Below are 17,324 nucleotides of genomic sequence, written 5' to 3' on the forward strand. Positions count from 1 at the left end.
GCACAACCCACCCTGTGATTACAGCCACATCCCACTTCAAACACACACGCGGGCGGTGCGTGCACGTCCTTTCTCTCTCCTGTAAATTACATCTGGCCACATGTGCACATCTGGAGTCGCTGGTGTCTTGCAGGGAGGATGCCACTACCAACAGATGTTGGTGTTACAACCAACAGCAGAAACTGTACAACTGTAGGATCACAGAATGGCTTGAGTTGGAAGGGGCCCTTAAAGGCCATCTGGTCCCACTCCCTGCCATGTACCGGGACACCCACAGCCCCAGCTGTGCTCACAGCCCTGCCCTGCCCTTGGGGGGCTGCAGGGATGGGGCAACACCGCCTCTCTGTGCAGCTCCTCAGCACTCTGTAAAGAGCTTTTTCCTTATATCCAATCTGAATCTCCACTCTTTTAGTTTGAAATCACTTCCCCTTGTCCCATCAGACAAACCCTGCTATGGAGTCTGTTCCCTTCCTTCTTACAGACTCTTCAGATACTGAAACCTGGAGGAGCTCCTGGAAAGGCACACAGACCTGGGATAGAACTTCAGCCTCTGCAGGGACATTTATAAGCACCTGAGCTACATCATCAACTGTGGAAAGCCCTGCAATTCTGCCCTGAGGTTGAGGGAGGACATTTCTCCTCCTGACTGCTGTAAGGTGCTGGCATGTTTGGCCACATGTGTGCAGAGGAGTGCTTACCAGCCCTCGGCTCGCAGTGAGATTCTGCAGTGCCCCAGCACAAGCCTCCAGGGTGGCATCTTTCTTGCTGTGATCCATCAGGGACAGGTAGGTGCGAATGGCATCTGAGTGGTACAGCCAGCTGGGTCCCTTGGGTTTAAAATCCTCCTCAGGGAGAGGGACACCATACTCATCATTCTACAAAAGGATGAGAAATTGGAAGCTCAGATCCAGCTCCTCACTTGCAGTCCCTGCTGGGAGCTGAGGAACACATTTCCGAGCCCTTTGTGTCATGTCTTACCTCCATTTTGCCACTCCTGCTGTTGAAGCATCCTGTGAGAGTTTTGTCCACGTAAACGCTCCGGGCCATGTGGTTGAGTTGGGTGTATTTGTTGGGAACTTCAGCATCCAGGCGGTAGGAGAGGTTGTGCAGGATGCAAATGCAGTTCTCCACAGACTGAAATCACCCCCAGAACAAAAAATGCAAGTATCACATTTGGTAGAAGCATGAAGCAGCACTGTATATAGCTACAGAGAGGACATATCCCATGCCATAGTTATCCTCTTTAGAAGTTATACTGCATATTTGCTAGGGAAAGAGCAGCCACAAAGAGTCCCATCCCCTCTCAGACTTGCTTGATAGGGTTTTGGAGCTACCCCCAAAACTGCAGTTATTAACTATGGGGTGAACACTTGTAAAGAGCTATGGAGCAGCAGCTGGTACCTTGTCATCAGGTCGGTTAGAAGCCACACAGTTCTGAGCGTAGGTCATGACAGAATCGATCAATCCAGGGTAATTTCGCATGGTCTGACGTCCCATGTCTGCAGAACTGAGGTTCCTGAAGAATGCCATTGCAGAGCAAGTCAGGAGAGAAGGAGAGGAAAGGGTTAGCTGGATTCACTCTAATCTCTATCAGCCAGAGACCTTGGACACGGTACTGGCCAAATTAACTTGTTGGGTTTGACTTTGGAGGCCTTCTGTAGGATCACCCTGATGCTGAGCGCTCCTATTGCTCATCTGGATTGATTTCATCTGGGAAAGTTCTTCTTAAGGAGTTCTGTATAGAAGATGTACTTTTAGGGACAATAACGATCAGCAGTATTTGGCCTTAGAGACCACACGGTGATGTTCTGTAGGCTTCTTGCCTCCAATAAGAAGATAGAAAAAAGACTATCTGTTATTCTTGGGAAAATCAGGAAGATGCAAATGGTTGTAAGAGTGGATCTGCAAAGGGTCACTATCAATGTTTATATGAGAGATGGGGGCAGACATGATGAAGAACAGCAATGGGACTGTCCAACCAATGGGACTGACCAGGTTATAATGCATCCCTGAGCACACTGCCAGGCTACTGCCAGGACAGGGGAGTTTTTCCACTAGCAGGAAATGACTTTTTGCTATTTTTTTTCTCCTTCCCTGTTTTAGTGGCTTGTAGCTTGCAAATGAAAAACAAAGAGAGGTTGGCAGTCATTGTGAGATATTCACTCCAGGCGTTCCAGAACTGGATTTGATGTTTGCTGTGATTTGCAGCCTCTTCATTAACATGAATTCATCTGCAATCCAGAAATTCTTGAGCAGCAATGGCTCGAGCCCAGGGCAAACCCAAAGCTCTTCTCATCCCCGTGCATGCCACATCCTTGTGATGTGGCACTGCTGTGAGTCAGATTGAGTGGGGGCTCCTGGCCCAACTGTCCTGCTCTCCTGCAGCCCCACTGAGCTCCTCGCTGCCCTGCAGCCCAGCCCAGCTCACTGCTGGATATCCCTGCCTCCAATTGCAGCACCAAGAGAGAGCCTACCTGGAGTTATACTCCATGGAAAGCTCTACGACCATACTCTTCTTCCCTTATTTTAATGGCAGTGGGTTGGGGTGGCAATGAGTTGGGATGGTCTTAGAAGTGGAGCGCTTTGCATTCACATCACAGTGTGAAGTTGAAGGGGAAGGCTGCCTTTCAGACCCTGTTCCCAGCTGCAGAGGACGATAGCATCGCGCCTCCAAAGGCCCATGCTGCATTCAACCATTTTGTTTCACAGGCAGATACATCTCCTGCTGGCTGCATGTCTGCTAAGGGTGCGGTCGGTGCTATGCTCCCTCGGGGAGAGCTTCAGTTGATGAAAGTACCTAATTATACAGGGTATTTTTTTTCCACTTGTTCCCAGTGAGACAAGGAGCTCGCATCCAAGTGGAGGAGGGAGGTAGGAGAAACAGCAAGTCAGGACGGAGATCCTCTGCAAAAGGGCTCTGGTTTTGGTGTGCAAAAGTGAGCTACTCTGTGCTCAGCCTGTTCCTCCTCTTTGTGGGCGACCCATCTGACAAGCAGGCCAATACACAACCAGCTGCTGGGCCAGGTACAGCCCAGCACAGTGGGACTGTGCTGTGCTAAAACAGTTATTAAAATGAATGGGGAAATGTTTGTTCTCCCCATGTAGAGAATTCAATACGTCCCCACATGCCAACTTACCTCAAACACCCTGTAGCATTGAAGAATACTTCGGGGTCAATAATTTCCCTTGTCCTGTTGCAGCCACCATCAGACCAGCCAGAGAAAGGGATGATAACACAGTCTGTCAAGACGGGGAGGGCCTCCTGTATCAACTCCTCTTTTAATTCATCAGTGGAGGAGAGGTTCCAGAGCAGACCTAGAAAGGAGATAGAGATAAGCTCAAGTCTCTGCCTATCTTATAGGAGATAGGTAACAGGAACACAGTATCATGTGGAGCTGTGTTCATAAGCATTGTCTCTCCTCCCAGAATTGGTGTTTCCTGTTATTAGGTTGCAGGAGGAAAGCATTTCTCAAGGAATCTTGTGAAGGTTTGCACACAGGACCTCAGGCAGAGCTGAAGGTGACCTGCACCAACAAACCTGGATTAATCCTTCAAGAAAAGATGAGACACCAACCAAGATAGCCAACAAGGGTGCAAGAAGACAAGGAGTAGCCCGGCAAGAAACCTGGGATAGACACAACCCCAATGGGCAACTGCAATCTGGGGAAACCCCATGGGACACTGAAGAGCCAGGACTTCCTCTGCCTTGTGTTTTAGTCACCATTTCATGCAATAGAAGCATTAAACATTCCCTTTTTGGTATGGCCTTCTGTGCATCAGGCAACATGGACAAATGTAGAGAGGAATACAATCCTTGCTGGGGGGGGGGGGGAATATCTTCAGGGGCACGAGGCTGCTGTTGTCAGTGTTGGGGCTGACACCAACTACAGGGCTCTGTGTACCTGTCAGTTGCTTCTGAATTTCGGTGTTCCCCGTCCTCCTCAGGAGGCTCACACACTCCCTTATCCCGTTCTGCCTCCGGGTTTCTATCTTGTTGGTTGGATTCCTGAAGACCAAATTCCGGAGGGCTCCGGCTGCTGCCCGCTGTACATTTTGGTTTGTGCTGCGGAGCAGCTCAACAAGCTTGGCAATTCCCCCGAGCCGATAGACCTGGATAGGGAAAGATGTGCTGACATCAGAGTGGTGCATAAAGCATCGCCAGCAGGACAACTACATCAAGAAGAGCTGGCAGGGAAGGCAGGCCAGAGCCCACAGGTGGCACCAGGTTATGGCTTGGACTCCAGAGCTGAATGCCTATGGATAACAGCCCAGAGAGGAATCCTTGGTTGATGTTAATGTAAGCTTTTCCTATCTCCCTAAGTTTACATTAGGCAGAAATGTTGCTCTGCTTATACACAGCCATGTATGGCCAGCCATAGTGGTGTAATGACATGACATAGGGACTTATCTGCATCCTGAATCCACAGGATGGTCTGAGATAGTCAGGGTAGAAGGTGAACACCCTGGAGGTCAGTGGGCCATGCTCAGTATGGAGAGGGACAGGCATGGATGGGAGAACCCCAACCTCCAGGACACCACAAACGTGCTCGGGAGGTCTGAAGGCAGAGCACATTCCTTTAGCTGAGCTCTCCAAAGCAATGGGAGCTTCAGCTGAAGGATTCTCCCTGTACCAGGTCTGCTGGGGACAGAAGCCATATGGAGCCTGTTTGGACATACAAACCTATTGGCTGGAGATCTGCTGACAACAGAAAATGAATGAGTGCATTTTAAAAAGGGAAACCTCCCCCCACCCCACCCCACCCCCCAAAAAAGCCCAAAAAAAACCAACCCAAAAAAACCCAAGTGTGCACTGGGATGACTCACCTACCTGCTCCAACACATCTTTCTGGGAAGTGATGGGACAGGTTCAGTGTTTTCAATGGTAACGAAGGGTGTGGCTGCCTTGCAATTAGTGACTGCACCATGGGATTGGGGTCCCCACACTCAGCTCAGCTGCACTGAGGGCACGTCTGCACACTGCCAGCTCCACTGCTGCTGCAGAGCACTGAAATCTGCCCTGTATTTGGGTGCAGCTTTGAGAAGATCACATTGCTGTGGCTGCATACACGTCAGGGTGGGGATAAACTGCCTTTATATCCACTGTCTTAGATGAGTGGCTGAAATGGCATTGAGCAATGGCACAGGGAAGAACACGGTGGGATCTGGGGCAATTTTATGTGGTTCTGACATTGAGATAGCAGGACATTCACGTGGAAATGGGTGCAGTGCCATCCAGAACACTGTGTTTGGGTGACTGCTCCCATGTATATCCCTTCAATCTGCACCACAGTGGGTCAGGGTGATAACATGGTCACAAGTCTCTGCTGCTTGGTAACTATTCCCTTGTGCTCAAATACTGACCTGCCCTCTAGTAAGAGAAAGTGGCCACTAAGAGGTGAAAAACCCACTTAATTAATTTCTGTGTGGACTCCACCAAGAGAGCCAACAGATTCTTGCTATTGAGATACACCAATTCTGCCCATCCCATGCGCCACTGTACCCAGAAAGCTCTGAAGGAGTTTGCTCACCTCTTGCTTGGCGGTCTCATCCTGGAAGCAGGTGTGCTGAAGGTAATAAGCCCCCATGGCCTGGTATTTGTCATCGGAGGAGCACAGGAGCTGTATGGCTTTCTGGATGGTCATTGTGCCGCCATCTATCTCATCACCACATATTCTATGTCAAAGAGAAAAGCAGCATTGATTGAGCTTTCAGCCAAATAGGCTACTTCAGTATTGGGAGTTAATCAGAAGGAAAGAAGTACAGAGAGCCAAAAATCATCCGTTCACATAGAAAAAAACTGTGCATCCCTACTGCATCGCTCAGACTCAGGAAAGAGATGATAGAAGAGGAAAAGATACAGTAGGGTCACCAGGGCTAATGGACTATGGATCCACTCCATCAGCAAAGCAGAAAAGACAAAATCTTGCTTGGTGCCTAATTCTGTCTAAGGTGGAAGGATTAGGGAAGAGAGAACTGGTGCTCGCTGCTGTTCACATAGAAGAATTAGTGGACGGGGATGAAACCATCCATCGTGTCATTAGGACAATCTAAAGGAGGCAGAGGCTTTTCCCACAGCATTTAATCCTTTGATGTGAGATGTGGTGGAAGCAAAAATTGTGAGAGCAGCTGATGGTCTCAGAAGGTGAGCGCAGATCCCTTAGGAAAAGGAGACAGGTATGTCTGGAGTGATGGGATGGACAACCACCGAGTTCATGAGATGCTGCTACCAGCACTGAGACATCCCACTCCCAGGGTGTGCTTAGGAGTCTCCAAGCTCTTCAGAAAAGCTGTTCATCATCCCCTGTTAGAAGCAAAGAACCTGCACACAGTCTGGAGGAGGGCTGGGTTGGAGCAGGAGTGAAACCTTGGGTATAAACCCCTGAAGATTTGCCCCCTGGTTAAGAAATATTGAGGTCTTGCTTTCTTTGGCTTGTATTTATTCACCAGTGCTGATGTTTTAGCTCTGTAAAGTCAGAAATATGTGCAAACTTCCATGCTGATGAAGAGGCTCTGCAGTGCAGCGTTCCTGACTATGGGCTGGCCACACAATATTCAGAACAAACATGAGTCAACCCCAGAGCTCCCAATTGGGTTATTACTGTCTCACTGGTGACAGGATACAAGTGGGAAATATTTTGTTAGCAGTGAATGAAACCAAAGAGTGTGGGAACCTGGCTGGGATGGGTCGTCAACCCCAGACAATCTCACAGCCTCTAATAAAAGAGGATTTTTAATAAGATCTTTAAATGAACCTTATATTTAAGGTATTAAATATTACCGTGAGAGAGCAACGTGACCTTTTCAAGGCACGGGATATACAGCATAGTTTTGATTGTTCCAAAGAAAGTTAAGAACAGAGATTACAAGAAAGGACACCCATAGAAGTTCACCACCTCCAGGAACTTACAATTAGATAAAATAATTCCTCCTCAGATATAAAAACTCGCACCTCCCCACAGCACCAACCTACAATCTCCACAATTCTCCAGCAAATTTCATACCAAATATCAAAAGCCAACAATTATGCTGTGCTCAGGAAGGCGTAATGAAAGACTACACGTCAAACTGTACCCAGTTGAAAGTCCTCATTTAAGCCCCTGTGTAGTCAATGGAGAGAAATAGGTGCACCCAAAGAACAATCTGCTTCTGTGTGCTCACCATTTACCCTAAGACAGGAAGATCTGACCCCGGAGGTATCTCTGCTGATGTAGAGGAATAACTGATAGCAATCATGTATTGAACGTTAAGAGTATGATCTCTAAGGTCAGATAAATGTCTTCCTATTTCTGCACTAAGAATAAAACATCACTTCATCATATGCTTTTTCTTCATTTGAACCTCTACCAGAACTCGGCTCCATTTCACTCGAGACAAGGAAATGCAGAACTGGAAAGAAGTTTAAACTAGGAACTCTATCCTACGTTTTGTGAGACACAACAGAGCTGGGATGAGTGGAACCAGAGGAACTTTGGGAATCTGACCTGGTTCAGCAGGACAGGGAGGGAGCGCATGAACAGACATACCAGGTCAGCTGCCATACAGCACAGGTAATCACAGTGGTGGTGTTGATAAGCAGAACCCTAAACCAGGAGTACTTTCTATGTGAAAGAAGGGTGCCTGCTTTGTTAGTGATTCAAGGACGGGTATTTCCTACATATCCACTCCATAAAATGTCCAAGCCCTTTTTCGGAAGGGAAAACTGAGCAGCCAGTTCTGCATGGGAAAAGATGGGGAAAGCTCCATTTCCTTTGCTGGCTCACTGACAAGAGAAGTTCAGAGTGTGAGCAGCTGGACTCCCCCCCACATGCCTCAGAAGCAGCAGTGATTTCTCCCAACTGAGAACACAAGCACCCTGGCAAGGCCCATAATAGTCAAGGACATTCCTAACCAGATCAACACAATCAGAGCTACAGTTTGTTCCAAGACAAATTCTTGGAGTAAGGCCATCTCCAGCCTGGGCCAATGCTCCTGGTAGGAAGATCTCCGAAGGCTGTTCTTCCACAAGAAAGAAGCAATCAGAACAGGGAGACCTCAATTAGCAATGATTCAACAGGAGTTAAATTAGATGATCAGAGTCAGGTGAGGAAGAGAAACAAATACTTTGGAGGATCACTATCACAGAAAGGCAAATTCTCTAGTTTGATACTGATGCCTTTGGGTCACTATGTATTAGCAGATTAGTTTGTGCTAATTGGATCCAAGCCTCTCAAATGAAGCCACTCAGAACCTCGAGTGACCTCAGCACATCCCAGCCCTACAGAGCCAGGCAGCACTGCAGCAACCCCAGTTTGCTTTGGATGTAAATACACCATGCAGACAGGTTTACAGCACAAAGAGCCAACACTGAAATGGTCATTTTTAGAGGCAGCTTGCCCATATAAGAACAAAACCAAACCAAGAAGTCTTTCTTTTTACATGGATCGCTTTCATTGTGTGGCACAGCCCTGGGGAGTTTATGTTTTGATCCTGATCTCCTTTGGCTCATCCCAGAAGAGAGGAGGTCTATCAGAAAACACCTCTACCACCTTCTCTGACTCTCAATAACTGTTCTGTGTTTTTACTATTCAGAATGTTTCCAGAGGGTCTGAACTTCTGCCTGGGGATCCAGGTCATGTATGGTTCCAGGTCATACAGCAACTATCCCTTCACTTCAGCCACCAGCAAGTATCCAATACCCTTATCAGCATAGCACCAAAATATCACACATTTCCAGGTCTCTTGAAAGACCCCAGTCCTCTTAGCCTGGTCTCATCCGAACGTGATATCCAAAGCACTAATGGCAATGTGCCTGCAAACACAGATTAAACAACAGAATGGTTTTCCTGTGCTTCCAGGTCCAGCTGGAGAAGGAGAAAGGCTCAGAGTTTTCTGAGATACATGAAACATCACATCTTTTATTGCTGCTTCTTGTTATCTCTATGTGATGAGCCAGGCAGGTGTGGAAACTTTCTATTGTGAAAGCAGAACACGAAACCATGCTCGTTATAAAGGCAAAACCTCTGCCTGAAGATTTACTAGAATATGAAATCTAGAGCCTCAAATAGGGACCTGCTGGCATCTGTTGCCCACCTAAGCCTTCCTTCTGCATGTAGAGGTTAACAGTGGGGTATCTACAAGCAAACTGCTCCCTACCCAAAGACCAGGCTACCCAAACCCAGACTGAGCTCTCCAAATGCAGAGTCCTCCAGTCAGAGAGGTCCTGAACAGCAGAGAGAGCCCAGATACAGTCCTAACCCACCTCCAGAGGACAACAACACGCTCCAGACCAAGGCTAACTGCAAATTTCCAGGTAGTCTATGCAAGCAAATGGCTTTAGAGATGGATCGTTTGTTAAACGAGGACAACTGAGCATGCTTCCAGAATTCCAAAGATGACAGCTGACAGCCTCTCCTCATTGAGCACAGCCAGCAATGCAGTCTCACGCAAGCAGGGGGTGTGCCCCAACCCAATCAGATTTACTCAGGGGGCACAGCCCCCGTGCAGCTGAGGACTGAAGCCTTCATTTCCACACCAGAACCAGTTCTGCCAGATGAGCGATGCCCCAAGCCAGGAGAACTGTCTAAACGGAGCCACTCCCCAGCCAGAGGGCATCCAGCACTGCAGAGCATTCCTCCTGCACCATCAGCCCTCCCCTCTCTTCCATAAGCTCCATTATTCCACAAGTGACCTTTGCAAAGCAACCACCAAGTCTGCAACCTGAGGGCTGCACAGTGTGATGTTGGGATGCCCCAGAGAAGCCCTCCTGCATGGGATGAGCACCCAGCAGACACCTTCCCAGTGCAGGAGCCAACTGCTGTCCTGCAATTCATCTTACTTTTGTCCCTCCCACAACATTTTCATGCTCATTAGACAGAAATTCCCTAGGACAAGTTACTTGCCATCTATGAAACGTCTCTGTTTCCCATTCCAGAAGAATTACAAAGCTTCTGGAAAGAGCAAACCAATGCCACCAGTGCTCTGGGTTGGCCAGAGCTGGTTTTGCATGTGTTGGATTGAAGGGAACTTGGCACACAGGAGGACAAGGTTTCCTGACCACACGTTAATTAATGGGCAAGTGACACTTCTTGGTAAACACACTCGGGTGCTTATTCCCCTCCTCAATGCAAAATGAAGGAGGTTGAGCAGAGAATTAGCCCAGCATTCCAATGTGAACGAGGGCATGATGTGGGTGCTGCCAACTGCAGGAGGGGATTTACTCCTTAACTACAACACAGTTGGGTCAGAAGCTCAACAAATATCCCTGTGTGGTGTGAGTTACACCAAAGGTAGTTATCTCAGTTAAGCAGCTTCATGTTTGTGTCCTACAGTGAGCAAACTCCCCATGGCAGCAGGGAGCACAAGAAATGAGCTCAGGAGGTTCCAGTTCTTGCATGGGAGGTGGGATAAGTCCTGGGTAGCGCAGGCACTGCTGGACAGTGATGCAGCAGCCCCTGAAGATGCAGACCTCCTTCTCTAGCCTCATAAAACATCACAAGATATCCTCCAAGGCTGCTGTGAGCAGCAGAATATGGTTTGTACTCACTGCTTTGCACTCATTGCTTTGCTCTACTGCTAATCTTGTATGCAACATTTACAAGAAGGGACTTGGTGTGAATGGGACATGGACAATCCTCACCCGTTTGTAATTCCTACTTCAATGAGATTAGATGGTCTGGACAGAAAGAAGAAGAATAGCTTCCAATCTGTTTTAGCTAGATCAATTATTCCAAGTAGATTTTTATTCCCTTCTAACTTCTGACTCAAGTGGGTTTTTTTCTGGAACCTGAACTGGGGGTAAGAAGCAAGGGCTGGGTGGGAAGGCAGAATGGAAACATGACTGCTCAGCTCTGCCCTGAGTCAGACCCTCAGGAACCAACTCCTTCAGCTTCAGCTGGTTTTTAAGGTTGGTTCTCTGCCAAAGCAGAGCAGGGTGACAACCAGGAGAGACACCCAGACTGCACACCAGCCCTTTTTGCTCTTCATGTCCCCACCCTCATCTTGCAAAGGAGCTGACAGCTAAAACCGCTGCTGAGGCACCAGGCAGCATCTTGCCCAATATCACACAGCTACAGCAGAGAGATTTGCACTGAGCCAGCCGCGTTGGTCTCTCCATAGTCCATAAAGAGAAATAAGCCCTTTGAGCATGACTCATCTGACCCACTTTAGATGCCACTGCAGGATGCGATTAAGCACGCCGCACACTTGTCAACAGATCTCCAGTGGCTATAAAGCAGCTCAGGTGACAAACTCAGACAGACAAACCTCCGAAGCAACATCAGCATTTACCCAGATCAATCCCACTGCAGCAAACTTACTTGGAGCCAGACTGAGCCTGTCCATAAACCGCGTCCTGCTTGCAGCTCATCACAGGCTGAGCATAGACCACATCAGGCTTGTTGCTGGAGGGGCAGGAGAGAGCCCGTGCTGGCATTTTTTTACTTGTCCTGGTAGTTCCTTGCTGGGTGCTACAGCTGCTGTAGATGCTCTGGCGGTTCAAGGTTGCCTTGTGCTCTACCCGACCCCCAACCTGACTCTTCCTCAGTGTGCCCCGCGGTGGTTCACAGTAGAGGTCGGGCTCGCTCCGGCTGCTCTTGATGTTCTGCACAAAGCAGTAGTCGCTGCCGGCCCTGTTGGGGCTGCAGACCGCCTTGCTGTAGTGCTTGCTGCCCCAGCCCTCCATCTGGCTGTAGGAGCTGTAGCGCCGGTTCTCCGCATCCCGCTTCAGGGTCCCGTTGTACAGCTGGGCAACAAGAAAATGGGAGACAGCACAAATTAGGAAGGGTTGAGTTGGAGGTCAGTGATGCTGAGTCCACTCATGCATGGGTGTTACAGCTACCAAATTTCTGTACCTCTTAGGTATTTTTGTGACCTGATTTCCTAGTCATATAACCACAGAACTATTGAATCACTGAATATCCCAAGTTGGAAGGGGATCCATAAGGATCATCAAATCCAGCTCCTATTATAGAGTCACCAAACCATGAAGTCATGTAGTCATGGAGTGGCTTGGGCTGGAAGAGACCTTTGCTGCATGAGGAAGGAAGACCAGACCCAAACTCTTTGCAAAGAACCACTCAACCCAAAGCAAACCCACACAGCACCTGAAGTGACCAGTTTAAAGCACAGACCCCATGAGGGGTCTGCATCCTGAATGCCTAATTTTTATCACAAGTCATACCGTGTGATGAAAACAAAGCATCAAAATATATGGGAGCACAGCCTACCTACAGCCCTTACAAAGGTGCCAAACCCTCCCTTGAAATCTGGGGACTCAGTGATCAGGATTTGGTATCCAAGAGCTTGGAATCAGAAGTGAAAGTTCCAGTACAACTCTGCCATAAAGCAAGTGCCTTGTTCCCAACACATAAGGTCCAACCCAGCTTGGAAGAACAGGAGGCAAAGGCCTTCCTCCTTGTGAGAGATCACATCACTTTCCATCACAGAGGATGTTGAACCATTCTGACCTTCCAGCACTGCCCATATTTATTTTTAATTTCCTTCTGCTATTTTGTTCCATTCTGCCTCCAAGTTCCTTTGGAGGGGAGTAAAAGGAATGAGAAAATGGAAAAATGAAACTCGTGAATCTCATCGTGCCAAGAATCTTATTTGTGACAAGGTGTGTAGTGGCAGCACCTACAGTGGGATGCTTCAGGAAGGAACAGTACAGGATGTGATGGAAGAGATGATTTGACTAAGCCAGGAAAAAAAGTAAGAAGAAAATAAAGTTCTTCTACTGTTTTTCCCCAACATTCTGGTGATCAACACTCTAAGACATAAACAGAAATAAAAGGGACTGATGGATTTGGTGCCAGAGACCCACTTATCCCAAAGGCCTGCCTCATCCCCCTTGGGTTCACTATGGCACATGGTGTGGAAGGCACATGGTGCAATGGTCCATGGCTGTGCCTATCTGAAAAAAAGAAACCAAACCAAACCTTTTCTAACCTAGGAACAACATGTAAAAGAGCACTTGGCCTCCTGAGCAGCACTACCCCAAATCCCGCTGCTCTGCCCCCACTTCATCCCAGCCCTGAGCACGCTCAGCGTCATTTCTCTCTCCAACACTCAGCAGAATTGTCATTATGCTAATTAATTAAGCCAAATAATTCCATTAAGAAACTGATCTTCAGGAATGTGGTGAATCCTCTCTGCTGCATTCTGGAGAGCTGCACAGGTAACGGCTGGAAGCATTCAGAACAGGTTAGGAAGCAGAAGAAGAAACCTTTTCATCCGGTTACGCTGGACCCAGGTTGCTCTGCCACTTGAGCACAAAGCAGAAGGACTTTTGATACTTTCACTCTGCAGGTTTACATCTAAACAGGTGAACTGCTGGAAGGGGAGAAAATTCTCTTTGCATTTACTCCAGAGGATGCAGAAAAAAAACCTGTTAGTGCTGCAGAATGGCAGATAGCAGGCTGGGTGCACCCTACAGTAATCCCAGGGGTTTGGAAGAAGAATTTGCATTCAAAAAGAAGAGGGAGGACGGGGCACATGGCTGAACAGAGCGAGCTTTGGGGTTTAGAAATGAACAGGGTGGCCATGCACTCACCCCCAAGGTTCACTTTGGCAATGAGTGACCCTTCAAGAAGGATCCAACCCACCACAGATAAGGGCAGCTTTCTAAGGGTGACACCATCTTCCTTCCATCCGCTCTCTGATGGAACACAGGAGTTGCACTCAATGATCCTTGTGGCTCCCATCCAACTTGGGATATTCCGTGGAACCCTCAGGACAATGATGGTGGGATGCAGCCAATGCAGGATGGTGCAGGGTGGCCCTTGGGGAACCCACAGGCAGGGCTTGCTGCTGGCAGGCTGGAGCAGCAGCCTTTGGACATGAGCCCCGTCACATTGCTTTATGAGTCACTATAAGCCAGGATTATTATGTAGGGCTGTCAGAAGCTTGGCACAGCCACAGAGCCCCTGGGCATTTATTGAAGCCAATTCAGCTAACTGTGGAAGTGCCAGCTCGTCATTTATCTAAAGCTATTGTTTGCTTCCCAGTGTGCTTGGATGGGATCTCCACCAGCAGAGCAGGCGAGGGAAGGTGTGAGCACGACAGTGTTCATAGGTGGGAATCAGCCCTTCTTTATTTCCTGTTGCGTTTCAGAGCAGAGCAGAACATTGTTCTTTTTCCTGCCAGCCCTGGGAAGGGCGCAGCAAAGCTGCTGCCTGTTTGGAAAGTCTTCTTTCTGCAACACAGGGAGCCCTGAGCAGCAAGTCAGTGCAGGTCCTGGCAGGGCGGGGAGGCCTTTTGCAAACTCATGGGAAAATAGTTCCCGTGTGATGTGAAGCTCATTACCAAAGTCAGTGCATGACTTTTATTGCTGATGCTACCAGATGCTTGGCTGAGCCCATTTTAATCTCTTTCAAGTGGCACGGACCTAATTGGTATCTTAGAATCCCTCTTTGCAGCAGGAGCCTGATCCAAAGCTCCAAAATCGATGGGGAACCTCCTGCCAGCTCCAGTGGATTTTGGAGCTGCTTGCTAAACAGTCCCTGCAAACCCACAGCCAGCCCCATTGCTTCTTGATCTCAACAGAATGCCACCTCTATGCCTTAGGAGCATGCCCACATGGAAGATGCTCCCCAGGGAAAGCCACCTTCACCTCAGAGCAAAGGCAGCAAGGGAACAGAGCTCCTCACGTTATCTATTTGTTGGACACAGCAATCAGGGAGATAGGGAGCAGAGCAAAGCAGGAGTGAGGCACTGCTGTCTGGAGAGGAGATGTCACCTCTGAAGGTGAAGGTGATGCCACCACACAGATGTGGTTGGAAGAGCTGCTTAGCACCACCTCCAAACTTCTGCTGTGTGTGCAGAGTGAGCTCTCCCTATGCAGAATGGCATTAGTGAAAGGAGATCATCACCCTCCAAACCCCCTCAGCCACCCAGATTTCCTGACACCCCACATCCCATTAGTGGTAGGTATGTGCCTGGGGTGGGTCAGCTCCACACCTCACACTCTTAGCAGTGGGGAGAAACAGTGCAGAAGGGCAAGAATTCCCCCAGAGAGGGTTGGGAGCAGCACACAGTGATCCCATCCACCTTGCAGGAGTTAGAAACCACCTCAGAAGAGCAGGGACTGTCACCATGTCTCCTCCCCAGGCCTCTTTAAGGACATGGGATGCTCATATTCGGTATTCCACATGTGAGCGTGCTCTTCTCGCTTTTTCTAAAGGAGCCTGTGTGTCTGAGGCCAAGCCTGGAGAGCAATTCATTCATATTAAAACTAGGAGGGGAGGCACGGGGAGGAAAGGGAGCAAAGATGAGCACTGATAGCACACAGGTGCTCTTATCAGGCCTGAGCATTAAGTGCTTCCCCTCACTGCCAGCAGCAAAGACCTGCTTTAAAATTAGCAAATGCGTGTGGAGCACTGGGACTAAATTATCTGACCTCTTAAGGAACAATAACTGCAACCTGCAGCACTCCCACCAGGCAGGTGAATAGGTATCTTTAACCTCTTATCCCAACCAGACAACGGTGCTGGAGAGAAAGTCAAAATGGTTCTGTTGGGCTCTTCTCTGTCTTTTTCCTTCCCAAACCCCTCTGTTTAAGGAGCACAGAGGAAGGCTTGCACCACACTCAGATCTCAGCACTCCTTCCCTCCCAGATAACTGGGTGTTTCTGACTCCTCCATCTGAGGACGCGATCAGTTCATTACCCAGCTCTAATTCTTTCCCTTGCAATTTGTTTGTTTCTAGAGCTGCAGACAGAGAGAAGTAAAGGACTCCGAATAAACACGTCAGGAGCAGGCTTCTCCCAGGCTGCAGGGCAAAGCACAGGCGATGCAACATGACCGCGTCCCACCCTGAATGATGGGTGGGGAAAGCTCCTGATGCTCCCTTGCGAAATGCTTTCGCTGCTGCCTGTTCTGTGCTCCACTGCAAGGAGAAGTGAAAAAAAAAAAATAAAATTGCAAAACCAGCAAATATATTGTTAATCCATTTCTGAAATGGCTTTTCCCCGCCTCTCCTGAATGCTGCCTTTTCATCTGGTTCTTTACGCAGCTCCGCTTTCGCTCCTGATGGTTCAGATAGCTCCTCCAAAGCACAAAGCCTCTTGCAAAACCTCCCAGGGAAAGCAGGGTCTGAGCAAGCAATGATGTGCAGTACAATGACATGATCCTGGCTCCACCTTTTGCTTTTCTATGGAGTTCCCCTCCTCAGGCTCTGGCTAAACACCACCAAAGCTGCGCCAACACACTTGCTGCAACTCATGGGCCAGCAGACTGACAGCAGCTTTGAGCCCAGTGCTGAACAGACCCCATTTTTGGGGTCCTCATGCAGTGCTCTGGCCTTACACCACCATGCCAAAGATCCTGCACTGATGGCATTGAAAGCAGATGGCCACTCACAGCTTGTGTTATCAGCATGGTGATGAAGGTCTCCAAGGGTCTGGTGAGCTCAATAGCACCCGACCCAAAGTCACCACAAAATATCACATTAGTCTGCAGCCACTGGTGTGCCCACTGCTGCATCCCACCACCACCACGGGGCAAAATGAGGCTGCCCAGAGATGTGGCAGAGTCCCTGTTCCAAAAGGTGCTCAAGGAACATGGAGATGTGGCACTGAGGGACATGGTCAGTGGGTATGATGGGTTGGGGTGGATTTGAGGATCTCAGAGGTTCTTCCCGAGCCCCATGACTCTCTAGACTCTATAAAATGGGACTGAGGACTTCATCCCTGAAGGCTGAGCCAATCCCTGGCACATGAGACAAAGAAATTGTGCACATGCTGAGTCCAGCTCTGTTACCCAGACTGTTACATCGCAGTGCTGTGATCCTGTAGTGCTACCATCAAGGCACTCCACCATAAGAATCAGCAGAAAATGACCTCTAACTGTGGGTAAATCAAAGGTTCTACCCAGACCAATCCAGAGAGCTGCCATCAGCTTTAGGAAGCTCTTCCCTCCAGGTCTATCATTCCTTTTGCTCAAATACTGCAACACCAGCAGCTCAATAAGGGAAAAAAACTCAGAAGCAAAAGCTTGAGATTTCCAGCAAGATAGAAAACCAGACAAAAGCAGTAAGTTGGGAATAACAGCGTTTAAGAGCTGTGGGTGAGACAGGGTAGATGACATATCTCCTTGCTATGAGGCTGTCATTTACAGTCACCATCTGAAGCAATGCGCTGATAAAAGCAGTGTCTTAAGCTGCAGCTCTTTGAAGCAGCAGCACGGACACACTGCCTGTTACACTCCCCAAATTCCAGAAGTATTAAGAGTAATTTCCCTGACTGCTCTACTGGGTTGCTTCCCTGAAATGCCTGAATTTGCCCATCCATTTTCAAAGGCCTTTAGGGCTTCTCAGAAGCATTCACAGCACTAGGAAGGAAATGCAACTTT

The 17,324-nt window shown here is 48.6% G+C and overlaps 1 protein-coding gene across 1 annotated transcript in view; it reads right to left on the reverse strand.

Annotated features, from left to right (window-relative positions):
* PKP1 (plakophilin 1) overlaps positions 1-17,324 on the reverse strand; it is a 35,614-nt gene that overhangs the window by 9,364 nt on the left and 8,926 nt on the right. The window contains exons 3-9 of the mRNA XM_032449281.1: positions 11,295-11,719; positions 5,529-5,673; positions 3,903-4,110; positions 3,138-3,315; positions 1,402-1,516; positions 979-1,134; positions 699-875 (exon numbers count right to left, since the gene is read on the reverse strand). Coding sequence (XP_032305172.1) covers positions 699-875; positions 979-1,134; positions 1,402-1,516; positions 3,138-3,315; positions 3,903-4,110; positions 5,529-5,673; positions 11,295-11,719 — 1,404 coding nt within the window. The remainder of the gene's footprint in view (positions 1-698; positions 876-978; positions 1,135-1,401; positions 1,517-3,137; positions 3,316-3,902; positions 4,111-5,528; positions 5,674-11,294; positions 11,720-17,324) is intronic.

This window comes from Coturnix japonica, chromosome 26 (assembly GCF_001577835.2).
Source record: "Coturnix japonica isolate 7356 chromosome 26, Coturnix japonica 2.1, whole genome shotgun sequence".
NCBI classification, from domain to species: domain Eukaryota; kingdom Metazoa; phylum Chordata; class Aves; order Galliformes; family Phasianidae; genus Coturnix; species Coturnix japonica.